Source organism: Pogona vitticeps, chromosome 3, assembly GCF_051106095.1.
Source record: "Pogona vitticeps strain Pit_001003342236 chromosome 3, PviZW2.1, whole genome shotgun sequence".
Taxonomy (NCBI): domain Eukaryota; kingdom Metazoa; phylum Chordata; class Lepidosauria; order Squamata; family Agamidae; genus Pogona; species Pogona vitticeps.
In genome coordinates this window covers 231726268-231739144 of record NC_135785.1, presented here as the reverse complement: position 1 = coordinate 231739144, position 12877 = coordinate 231726268, and the positions used below count along the sequence as shown (strand labels likewise).

The 12877-nt window shown below is 39.7% G+C and overlaps 2 protein-coding genes across 5 annotated transcripts in view; one reads left to right on the top strand and one right to left on the bottom strand.

Annotated features, from left to right (window-relative positions):
• The window catches only part of CFAP44 (cilia and flagella associated protein 44), a 60023-nt gene extending 51183 nt beyond the window's left edge, over window positions 1-8840 (top strand). For all 3 annotated transcript variants that reach the window (XM_072993833.2, XM_072993836.2, XM_078389949.1), the window contains 6 exons: window positions 134-264; window positions 1517-1633; window positions 2632-2833; window positions 6347-6507; window positions 7216-7350; window positions 7767-8840. In XM_072993833.2, the coding sequence (XP_072849934.2) occupies window positions 134-264; window positions 1517-1633; window positions 2632-2833; window positions 6347-6507; window positions 7216-7350; window positions 7767-7952 (932 nt within the window). In that variant the 3' untranslated portion in view covers window positions 7953-8840. The remainder of the gene's footprint in view (window positions 1-133; window positions 265-1516; window positions 1634-2631; window positions 2834-6346; window positions 6508-7215; window positions 7351-7766) is intronic.
• A 357-nt stretch (window positions 8841-9197) lies between these two features.
• BOC (BOC cell adhesion associated, oncogene regulated) overlaps window positions 9198-12877 on the bottom strand; it is an 87534-nt gene continuing 83854 nt past the window's right edge. Inside the window, exons 17-19 of one of the 2 annotated variants that reach the window (XM_020784984.3) lie at window positions 12545-12615; window positions 11076-11263; window positions 9198-9894 (exon numbers count right to left, since the gene is read on the bottom strand). In XM_020784984.3, the coding sequence (XP_020640643.3) occupies window positions 9713-9894; window positions 11076-11263; window positions 12545-12615 (441 nt within the window). In that variant the 3' untranslated portion in view covers window positions 9198-9712. The remainder of the gene's footprint in view (window positions 9895-11075; window positions 11264-12544; window positions 12616-12877) is intronic. The other variant, XM_020784985.3, reaches the window with a different exon arrangement.

The following is a 12877-nucleotide window of genomic DNA, read 5'->3' as shown; positions in this document are numbered from 1 at the left end:
ACCCTTACATCTCAGGAAACATGCATAGGATTGTGTTCTTCAGCACTAATTCATAGCTATCTTAAAAATAGTTGACGATGAAGCCAAGCTAAAATAGGAGCAATTGCTTAATATGAACTCTTCCTGTTTTCAGACTGTGATGAGGCACTCTTTGAAAACACACTCCAGCTCCGTGAGAAACGGCTGGACATTGAGGAAGCATTAGCTGAGGAAAAGAAAGCCATTGAAAATGTCAAGAAAGAATACGAAGCATTCGCCAAGAAGGTACGATGTCTTCCCTAACTCTCTATCAGTGCCTTTCTTGACCTTGTGTTTTTCCTGGGTGTTGCGCTGAAACGTGAAAACCTCAAGATAGCATGGAGCTACCACATGGTTTGAACAGAAACTATAAAACTTGAAGGCTGTTTTGGATCCCGTTAAATCTTCCACTCATTACAACTTGGTACAATACTCTAAGATGTGCAAGAGTGTAAGTGAGTGTAAGTGTAGTTGATGACTTTACATTGGTCTACATGCAATATTTTTCATAAATACTAGTGTCTGGATCTACAGGTATAAAGGACAGTATGCTGCAGAACAAGACTAACGTGAACCCCAAGGCTGCTGCCACCAATGCCAAATGCTAAATCTGATTGTGTATTAAGAGTGTGCCATGTGCCCATGTGATCACATTATTTGCTGTGTAAAATCCAGAGTTTATAATCACTACTCTTTTTTTTTTTTTTTTTTTACTAAAACTCTCACAGTCAGTGTGGCCATTGCTGGCTGCAGGATTCTGGGAGCTACAAATGTAACTTTTCTGAACTCTTTTCTGAACTTCCACATCCTTGTGCACCCACCCTAAAAGCTACAAAACAGAAGGGAGTTTTTTTATAAGCGAGAAAATAGTCAGAAAATATGCCCTAAGCACTTATTTATATAGGTGCAACAAATCTTAAACAGGATTTCAAGAGAAGAACTGGTTCACAAGAGTTCTTTCTGTTGTAGTTTTATAAAGTGTCTTTTGATATCAAGACAGTTTTCCAACAGATTTCTTCACTCATAAGCAAACTACTTTTTCAATGTGCGAGGTATGTTACCTTGGCTTGAGCTGCAGTTCAGTCTTCGGAGAAGATGTCATGAAACATTTTCTTCAGTATAGCCGTATGACAAACTCAGTGTACATGTGATGCAATGCCAGCAAGAAGCATTGCAGTAGTATGATTAAGGCCTAGGTAGCTTTGGTGCAGCCATGTTGGGGTATGAATCCTATGAGTCACTAATGGCTGAAGTGCAGTACAGCTTCAGCCCTCAGCTCACCACCTGAAAAGGACTGTGTGAATCAGCCCTTCATGAAATCAGTTTGAGAATGTTCACAGAAGTTGCCAGTGATCTGCATTCCCTCCCACTCACACAATCTAGCATTTCTCCTCATGTGTGGATTAGATTCACAGTATACGGGACATGCTTTGTGCTGATCTAGTTCTGTATTACAGTATAAGGTCTTCCTGTCTGAATGTGGTTTTATTTTCAACAGGTTAAAGTAGTAGCAGCCAGCCTAGATACAGCAGATTTTGAACTAGAAGCATATCAACGGGAGAAGCAGCAGAGACTGAATGAGCTTCATGTAGTGGTGCCTCTAAAACTTCATCAGGTGACAAATCAATCAGATATTGGGGTTTAACTTTGGCTTGATATTTAAAAAATTCAAATAATTAATTCTGAGAGCATTGAAAGACAATTCTTCAAATTATTTTTTCACTCAACTCTACATGGCTTTCAGTTCTTTTCCTTTGGTATTTCTAAAATATCCTAGAAATGGTTAATGTAGTTCTACCCTTCTCCATAATTCTGATGTATTTGAAATATATTTATATCCATTCTTTTGTTGATACAAGCTCAAGGTAGGTAGATTCGTATTTTGGACCACAGCTCCCAGAATTTCTCAGGTAACATGGCTATTGACCATGCTATCTAAGGAATTCCAGGAGCTGTAATCCAAAACAAACAAACAAAAAACCACACGCATGCACACATGCACACACATCTGCATGTCATTATTGCAGGGACACTGTGGATCTAAAGGCAGTTAGTTGTGTAGCAAAGCTGGACCCTCACGGGATGTGCAAAAATACAGGCAGCTGTGCTGACCCGTATCATCAGACCAGTTCTGGATGCTTTCTCCTCCATCAGGAACAAGTACTTTCATGCAGTTAATGGCTCTTAATTGCTAATTCAGGAATCTATCCCTAAATACTTATTTGAAAAGCACATGTGCATTACAAAAGACATAACAATATAATGTTTCCAAGAAAATCCATTCACGTACTCCACCGTCTCTGCCCCTCCCCAGCTACTGTCAGGACATCAGGTAAGCGCAGAGAAAACAGGGATGCTTGTCTCCTTCCACCATTGTCACTGCTAGTAAAAAAAGTCCAAATGCCATTGACCATGTAATTTCTACTCAGAGAAGCTGGGATAATGCTGGGGCAAAGAGTGTCTTGTGCATTTCTGAGAAATATTTAAAATACAACAGTATAGTCTGCTCTACATGACTATTACCTTTGTTGACAAATTCATACTCTGTGTGTGTGTGTGTGAAGGGGGGACATATATATGTAATCTGTGGTTCTCTTTGTTTCATTCTGGCAGGTGGAATACATATCAAATGGTGAAATCCTCACTGACCTCTCTCAGGCTTTGGTGTTTACCAATCAGTCCTTGGTGAACTTGCAGGAAAGGATTATGGCTCTGCAGCAGGAGAAACTGGAACAGAGGGAACTTTATAAGAAGGCTCGTGAACAACACAAACAGCTCATTCGAGACAGGAAGGAGATGATGCTTAAGATTGAGCGTGAGTTTCACTGCGTGCTACTGTTCCAGATGCTGTTTGCATGATGCATAAAGATGTTGATGAAACCAGCATAGAGCAAAGAGTGGCATTTTGGACTTCAACACCAGTTAGCAGGGATACAAGACATGGTGGGCTGTGGAGTTCTAGGCATTGTAGTCCAAAGATGTGACTTCTCATATTTGGCACAGAGAGGTGAAAAGATATATAAGGGGCCTGTTCCAGAATAAAAATGGTTTCAGATTTGTGTTCATTCGTTTAGTCGTGTCCGACTCTTCCTGACCCCATGGACCAGAGCACGCCAGGCCCTCCTAGCTTCCACCTCCTCCTGGAGTTGTGTCAAATTCATGTTGGTTGCTTCGATGACACTGTCCAACCATCTCATCCTCGGTCGTCCCCTTCTCCTCTTGCCTTCACACTTTCCCAACATCAAAGTCTTTTCCAAGGAGTCTTCTCTTCTCATGAGATGGCCAAAGTACTGGAGCCTCAGCTTCAGGATCTGTCCTTCCAATGAGCACTCGGGGTTGATTTCCTTTAGAATTGATAGGTTTGTTCTCTTTGCAGTCCAGGGAACTCTCAAGAGTCTCCTCCAGCACCACAATTCAAAGGCATCAATTCTTCGGCGGTCAGCTTTTTTTATGGTCCAGCTCTCACTTCCATACAACACTACAGGAAAAACCATAGCTTTGACTATTCGGACTTTTGTTGGCAAGGTGATGTCTCTGCTTTTTAAGATGCTGTCAAGGTTTGTCATTGCTTTCCTCCCAAGAAGCAGGCGTCTTTTAATTTTGGGGCTGCTGTCTCCATCTGCAGTGATCATGGAGCCCAAGAAAGTAAAATCTGTCACTGCCTCCATATCTTCCCCTTCTATTTCCCAGGAGGTGATGGGACCAGTGGCCATGATCTTAGTTTTTTTGATGTTGAGTTTCAGACCGTTTTTTGCACTCTCGTCTTTCACCCTCATTACAAGGTTCTTTAGTTCCTCCTCACTGTCCGCCATCAGAGTGGTATCATCTGCATATCGGAGTTTGTTGATATTTCTTCCTGCAATCTTAATTCCAGCTTGGGATTCCTCCAGTCCAGCCTTCCGCATGATGTATTCTGCATATAAGTTAAATAAGCAGGGTGACAATATACAGCCTTATCGTACTCCTTTCCCAATTTTGAACCAATCCGTTGTTCCATATCCAGTTCTAACTGTTGCTTCTTGTCCCACATATAGGTTTCTCAGGAGATGGATAAGGTGGTCAGGCACGCCCATTTCTTTTAGGACTTGCCATAGTTTGCTGTGGTCCACACAGTCAAAGGCTTTTGTATAGTCAATGAAGCAGAAGTAGATGTTTTTCTGGAACTCAGATGCTGGTTTCAGATGCTGATGCTCTATATGACTGTGAAGGCACTTTCAACTATTTGCATCATTTCCTGCTTTGGAATGGGAACTGAAGACAGCTTCAGACATTACATTTTTAATGTGGATCCATATGGGACATCTGGCATCCTAAGCTGAAACATGTGTGTCTTGTGGATATGTGCCACAGCAAGCTCCAAATTGAAAATGCTCCTTAATGTGTCCCTGCACACAAATTATGTGCTGCTCCAAGAGAAATACATGAGATGACTGAGCAATTTAAAAACTTGTAGTAAAGCTGAAATTGATTAATATACATAAAATATTTTGAGGGTATTTCGACCCTACTCTGTGAACTGCTATGCTTGCTTGCTTCTTTAAAGCAGTTTGAGCCCATCAGTCATGTTAAAACGAGCCTTCTGATGTGGCTCATAATTCAGAATAGCTTTTTTTAAAAAAATCCCAAAATTACACTTAGCAGAATGAAAACAACACAAGTAGAATTAGCAGCTTCAGACTATCTTAATTATTGGACAGGTCTATGTGAGTGAAGGCAGCCCTAACCAGTGATTACAGTCCTAGGCAGAGCTTTTGTCTCACTCTGATTGTTTGTTACATTCCACTAGCCTTGGGATTACATTTCAGTGGTTTCTATCAAAGTTGAACCATACAGTAGCACATCATTAGAAGCAAATCTGCCCTGAGAGGTAGAAGGCATCTGTTTATTCTAGTATGACCTTGTCTCAATCCATATTGCAAAATCACTTACCCTTGACTAATCAATTAAACACAGGTTTGATTTACAAGTGAATTGCTCTGGTATGGAGTTTTGAAGGAATTGTGTGGCTGGGGAGAAAACATTGTAACAGCAGGAAATGCAGGTTTTATTTAATGGTTAAGTTGATCCTAAGAGTTGTGTGAGTGATCGCTCACTGCTTGTACAGGCATGCATCCCCACTGTGCGCAGAATATGCTGAGAATGTGGAACAGGGGACCCAAGCCTTTGTAGCAAAGATCCTTAGAAACAAATTTCTGTGACAACCAAGAGGAATACATCGCTGAAGATTTTCAGTCATCCATGTGTTGGTTGGTTAGTTTAGGTTGAAACATTTCACTACTCATCCAAGTAGCTTGTTCAGTCTGAGGAAAGTTGGTAGGAGATCCCTGGTATATCTTCCATGTTGGTTTCACTTCCTCCTTGCACATTGGTTTCAATTCTTCCTGGTCTGAACAGGCTCATTAGAAGGACACTTCTGCAGCTCTTCTCTACCCATTGTCATTGTTAACAGTTGTTAACAGTAGTCTTTCTGGCGTTTGTGGTCCTAATCTTTGTGGGGACAGATGAAAGGGCAGCATGATAAATAGGAGACAGATTGTATCTAAGGCCTCCAGCCCTGTTGAGTGAGAGATATTCTATATGCCTATGTATGGCTTCCCTGACCCCTCTCTCAAACCACCTATCTTCTCAGTCCAAAATGAGTACATCTTGGTCATCACATGAGTGTCCTTTGTCCTTCAGATGAAGGAATACTGCTGATTGTGGTCCTGAGCCATTGCCCTTCCTGTACTGTATTTAGTGGCTATTTCGTTTCTCCAGTGAAGAACTCTGAACACTCCTCTGCATTGGACCACATATACTATATTGCTTCTTTTGTGTTTTGGTATCCGATCTTTTGGGTTGACGAATCTCTGCCTTAGTGTGTTTGTGGGTATTCAGACCAGGGGGAAGTGAAACCAATGTGGAGGCTGTATCAGGGATCTCCTACCAACTCTCCTCAGATTGAAGAGGCTACTTAGATGAGTAGCAAAACATTTCAACCTAACAAGAGAGAAGTCCAATTGCCATGACTCAGCTTCCAGACAGGAGGAATATAGCACAGCTCTGCACTCACCTTTTCTAATGTTAAGTATCAAAGAGATAAAAAGCAAACTAAAACTACCAATTCCTTCATTTTTTTTCTGCATAGCAAGCTTATACTGTAAATCCTTCAGCCCATCCTAGATTAAGTTACAGGTACTACTTGCAGTGTCTTGCGCTGTCAGGATGTACAGTAGCTCAGGCAGACCTTTGCAACTGGGCTGTTCAACATGCAAAATATTTTTTATCAAGAGGAAAATAGGGAGAACAGAATACTGATGGCTTAAAAGCAAAGTTTTAATCTTATTAGGATTGGAAGAGAAATGCAATCAGTTGATGATGATGAAATTTGGCCGCATTGTTAATCTGGAAGCCCTGCAAACGCTTTCTGTTAATACAAACCTGGAAGAGCTCAAGATGAAAATGATGGAAAAGGAGCAAGCTCAAGCTCTGGACCTACAAAAATGGGAGGTAAGCCGTGGTGCTGAATCATATTGTGATGCAGCTGGACAGCCTACAAAAATGTTACGAGTTGGCTTTAGAAGTGACAAGGGACATAGCTGGATAATTTCCTTTAGGAAAATTGCCTGAAAATAACTAAATTCATTACCACACAAGTTTGAACGATGGAAGGTTAAACTGAACTCTCAGTTAGGTCCCTGGGCTTTCCTCTGAAGTAGCTCCCAGGGCTATGACTCGGTGATGGTTTTAAGGTAAATTGTAGTTGATGCTGTTTATGCAGACATAATCCTTGGCCACCATGCCTTTGCCTTAACAGCTCCCTTAGGGCATTTGTGTGACCAGTGTGAGCTGTTTATTGGGCCATTTGTTGTATGCCCAATTGTTCCCTGGTTGTGCAATTGATTGTGCAACAGGCACCCCAGACAAAATGAAAAAGGCTGCCATGAATGACCATACACATGTGGAAAACTTTGGGAACAATAGGCTTTGCTTTAATTAAAAGAAACCATTATGAGAAGTTTTGATTTTTCAGTTATTTATACAGTACACTGATGAAGTAAGAGATCTTTACACCAAAGTTTTCGTGTTTTCTCCTGACCCTGTCCTTTAGTTCTTTGACTTTTTTCCACTGTGTCTTTGGCAGTTCCTAGATTCTATCATTTAATTAATTCTGTTCTCAAGTTTATATCACTCCAGCAAGTTTATGCTCTTTTCCAGGATAGAATCCTTGAGATGCGGCAACAGCTAATGACAGTCACAAAAGAAAATACTAGTAAACTGAATCAAATGAATGCATTTTGCAGAGAGAAGATGAAACTTGAAGCAAAGTTAGATTCACTACAGAATAATCTGGTATGTGTACTGCTTGGATCACTGGTTCGTAATTAGCAAACCAATAAGCACTTTGACTCGTATAGGACTCTTATAACAGTAGGCAGACCATAGTGATTTTTCTGCTTGTGTGGATAGTGGCCATATTTCTTATTTAGGTCATGCTAATTGTCTTTGGTTTATGTCCTGAATCTAAACCTATAGTTCATTCATTATATTTAATCAAGTGGAATTACCTAAAATAGGTGTTCAGAAGATTCTAAATGTCATGCATATTTTGCCTGTGCAAATTATTAGTGTATGTCATTTTGCTAGAGCTATCTGGGTGGTATAAAAATTCAACATGGAATGGGACCACATTCTGTGCTGAAACAAATGAAACTGTCCCATTGTTTCCCCTGTCATGAAGAGGAATTCCTGTTTTTTTGCTTTTGTAGGGAGCAGAATTCCAAAGGCCCCGTAAAGTAGACATTGAGGAGAAGGAGAAACTGATTGCATTAGTACAACTGCAAGCCCGAGAAGCCGAAGTCCTGAAGGAAGAAATTACTCTTCTAAGCAGAAAGGATGGTCGCATCTTCCCACCCACACAACCTGTATTTCAATCAGACAGCACTCTTGATTAAAAGCCTTGAATTCCCCAATTTCCACTTCATATGTAAATCAGTCCCACTGCATGAGGGTAACAGGATAGCAACTGAAATGTTAAGTGTCTGTCCGTTCACTTCAAGAGAGAAGGCAGGCAGAACTTTAACACCACAGCTTCTCCTGAGATGGGGATATCGTGACGGAGGAATCCTGCACTTCTCCAATGCCCGTCTTTTATTGAGCTGTTAAAGGCACAGACTAGTTGTAAAGGAAGACATTTATAAAAAGATAGTAAAGTGTGAGCAGTCCAATCCCTCTTGTAATTCACTTTTTAGCATTGGGCATGTGGAGGATCCCTCCTTAAAGTGTCTTCAGATAGAGAAGTTCCCTTTTAATCCGAAGGATGCTGTATGTCCCAAAACAGGCACTGTGGCAACTCTGCAGAGAAGAGACCCTGGTTCTGCTGGCATGGATCTTAGTATCTTTTCATCGAATAAAGAATTTATGTTTTAAAGAGCCTTCTCATAACGGCAGTGATAATGGACTTTCATGTTACCATGCAATTTGTGTTGCCGATAAACATTTCTAAAGTTTAGTTTTAGGGGCAAAGCTTTTGATGTCCTCTTTCACTGGTGTTCTACACCATGTAATCTTTGTCTTGCACTGCATCAGCTCTTCAAATTACTATGCAAAAATAGTAAACTATCTTTCAATACATAATTATTCTTATAGGTAAAAAAGTCACCTTTTGGCTCTGCAACTTTGCCTCTTATACTTTGGCAAGACAGATCTAAATTGATTTAATTGTTAAAATATTTGTCTACCTAACTTTGATTTCAAAGGATAGCTGTTACTATAAATAAAGATTCTCTATATTCTTTGCATCAGTAAGTGCTCATGATTGTAAATAAAGTGCAATGGTTCTCCTGGATGACTCCTAATTTTGTACGTTTCACTCTGCTCCCTAGGAACAAATCATATGGCACCCTTAAGCAAATTCCCTCTATTTGTTAAAAATGTCTTAAGTGCGGAAGAAGACATGTATAGCAAAATACACATCTAAGGACTAGGCATCTACAGTATCACAATGAAAATGACTAAGGATAACATAACAATATTGGGGAAAAGGAAAATCTTAGGAACCCTAAATAAAAACAATGCAATGTACCGTAGTTATATGTGTTGATCTTACCTCTTGCTGATCTTGGTGGAGACTGCAGTGGATTATGTTGGCAATTCTGTGTTTGCCCAAGTTTTTTTTTAAAGTATTCAGCAGACGCAGGTTTGATCAAAGGGGAAAAACAGCCTTTATTGAAGAAGCATGGCATTGTTTTATTACAGGCAAACTATCACAGAATCTCTGTATGATATTGTATATGCTTGTTAATGTAAGTATTGTATCTATTTATATCTGTTTATTCAGTATTCTTCAGTCAGCTTCCTCCTACAGGGAGGTAAGAAATGACTCCTTTCTAGAAGTGAATCATGTAAAGATACACCTTGTTGCAGCTGGAGAATGCAGCCCCCAGCCTTATGTTTTGGTTTATTACTGTAAGACAGCTCTGATGCCTTCTCAGTTGTACGACAGCTGCCTTTTTCAGTCTATGAAGGTAAATGCTGTTGCCTCAACCTTGAATTATTCTCTTTTCTACTCTCCCCACATGGTCCCACTTCACTTCATGTTGTTGTAAAAAGCACATATACATCTATTTACAAGAGCATAAATATATAAATAGAGATGTAATACAAAAATAAATATTTCTCTGTTAAAAATAGTCTTTGTAAGGCAGATTGTTCCCTAACTGGTAGAAGGAATAGTTTCTAAGGGAACATGCAGAGGCAGACTGTTTAGATGTTTCTCTGAGCTTTCTCCCAAGCAAGCATCCCCTGGATTTGGAGGCCACATTTGTCTTCTCTCCAGGCAGACATCTGTTCTCTCTACATCTTCCACTGGTGCTAGACCAAAGCAGCACGTGGGATCTGAGAATAAAAAGAAAAGGCAATCAAAAATGTAATCCCCTTGTCAAAGGACATATTTCTAAAATTCAAATGGCATTCCTTCTGAAATACAGTAATGCCTCGCTTAACGAGTGCCCCGTTTAACGACGAATCCGCATAGCGATGAGGTTTTTGAAATCGCAAAAGCGATCGCATTGCAATGTTTTATATGGCAAAACATCGCTTTGCGGTGATCGGTAAGCGTTTCGCTTACCGATTTTCGCATAGGGATGTTTTTAAAACAGCTGATTGGCGGTTCCAAAATGGCCGCCGGAAAAAATGGCCACCCACAGTGTTTTTGCGCCCTTTCCTCGCTTACCAGGCAGGGAAAATGGCGGCCGGATGGAGGATTTCCCCATAGCGGTGAGTTTTTCCCCCATAGGAACACATTAAATGTGTTTTAATGCGTTCCTATGGGTTTTTTCCCCGCATAGTGACGAATCCGGATAGCAACGATTTTTTCGGCACCGCTTATCGTCGTTATGCGGGGCACCACTGTATATTTAAAACTTATATTACCCCCAACACATATATTTTAAAACAATTCTTCTTGAAAGTTTATTATTGTCTCTCAGGAAACTAGCTATTAATGTATTACTGAAATTATCAGAATACTGGTCACAATGTTCTAAAATAATCAAAAATTATAAAAAAATGAAAATGTCAAAAAACTCTGACAATGGCACATCCATCGTTTTTCATACTTCAAATTCTACTCAACCACACTGAGGAGCCCCATGAAGATCACAAAAACCTGCACTGGCTGTAAATATTTGACATTCTTCTGATCAAAATAAGAATAGGAAAATGTTTTTTTAATATGCAATGAAAACTAATTTAGTCATCTGTGCTTCCTGAGTGACAATAGAATAATAAGTTTAAGGAGTTATACACTCCAGATGCTAACTAAATCTGATTGCCCAGATGATCCACCATATATGCTTGTACATTGCAGTGGCATGTATGCCAGTACAAAAGCTTGTATCTCATACAAAACTTTAACTGAAAAGAAATATTCGGTATCTACCAAGCTCTAATGAATTTTCCTGCTACATATGCAAGGACTTTCACATTAAGGTTTCTTTCTGCTTGGATTAGGTTTCTCCCATGATTAAGGCATAAAGCAAAAAGGATGTCTTTCTAAAGTACCCCCTTCCACTGACCTGTATGGAAGACAGGATTCTTCGTATCTTCCACAATGGAGTTGCCCTTCCTTTGTGGCACAGAGTGACACAAGTCACAAAGTTCATTATGATGGTGGTAGGTGTTACACTGCTGAAGCAGTTGTGGTGTAGAGTCATCTGGAAGTCCATAAATAAAGGAACTGTGTTCTGGTGCAGGATTAGGGGATCTGAAAGGGACAGAAAAAGTAACTAACATTATAATCAATGTTAAGTTCTGCTGTGAATAACCTCCTCCTGTATTTGTCTTCAGTGTGGAAGGGATTGTCACTCTTGAATTGGCCTTCTCAGCCACACTAGATGCTGTTCCAAGTCCTCCATTCATAGCACATTACCATAGTCTCCCAAGACTGAAGGATGCCTAATCAACCCCCTCCCCCCATACATGATGGCTGGAGAAAGTAATACTGCAGACACATTGGCCAAATGTATAGCTTAATTACAATTCTCATATTCTAGAACCTGATACCTCTGTGGCAGTTATTTTGTAGTGGCCATAGTCTGGGGAGCTCTTTATTTTTAGCTGTGAGCTGAGACACACAGACCCAATTTGAATAATTATACCTGAATTTATGCAAGATTTGCACAAACTATTTAATTAAACTAGAAAATCACTAATTAACTGTGGCCCATAGTTTTCATTTGAGGCAGGAAATTAGTTACTGACTCTGGACAAAGCCAGGATCTTGGAATCATAGAACTGTGAATTTTAAGGGAGTCCAAGGGTCACCTAACCCCTTTGCCACTGTCAGAATATGAAATTCTGGCTTCCTTCAAAGCTATGAGCCACGGTTTGCCTTTTTGATCAAATAGGAACCTATGGTTAAGTTAGATACTTCCTTCTTGCTGCAAGCTGCAAAGCATATCACTGCTTAATAAACTAAAGTAGTATAATCTGAACAAAGCCATAGTTAACTGTCAATCTCTGAGTTATTCTGTTATCCCAATGCAAAAAGATACCTACAGCAGCAGAATAAACTGGAGTTATGATAACCAAATTGTGTGCAGCCAAAAGCAGGAATTGACAATTGTACAGATCATAAATTATAAATATGGGCACCCTTTAAAGGTGCTTTCTGTGAATATCATAGACAAATAGGAAGAAAGTTGATTAGTTTTGTGAGCCTCTAAGTCATAGGAATGACTTAGAAAAAGATGACACTAAGATGACAAGGAAAAAGGAAGAGATGGCTATGGATCTGCAATCATAAAATTCATTTGTCCTGTCTATGGATTTGTGTCATTTTTTAAAAGTATGCCATCAGTTAAATCAGAAGATGTGCTAACGAATGACTTTCTTAAGTAAACAACATTGCCAAAGAAAAAATACAACAGGATACTGTTTTTCTCCATCCCCCCCCCCAAAAAAAATCATAGTATAGCTCTTTTCCATCATTTCTGTGCCACTGTGTATTGTCACTGCTCATCCAGTTTCATGGTTAAAGCCATACCTTTGGTGTTCTGCTGGAATATTTCCATTTTGAAGCACCTTCCCTTGCAGAAAAGCATTGGTCTCATTCTGCTGAGAACAGAAAGGGAAAAAAGTGTTAGAAAAAACAAAATTCCATAAGAAAATTTTGAGATCTAGAAGGGATTGGATTATGCAGCAAGATTTCAGATTTATGAATTTAAAAACAAGATACAATTTGCTTTGTACAATTTCTGTAGGCAAATGCCTGCTGAGATCTCAGTTTGTTGATTTTAAGAATCTATGTCGATTTTCCTCTGATACTACTTTCAAAGACTAAAATAGTACTTTTCAAGGGCTTTGTTTCTAATGATGA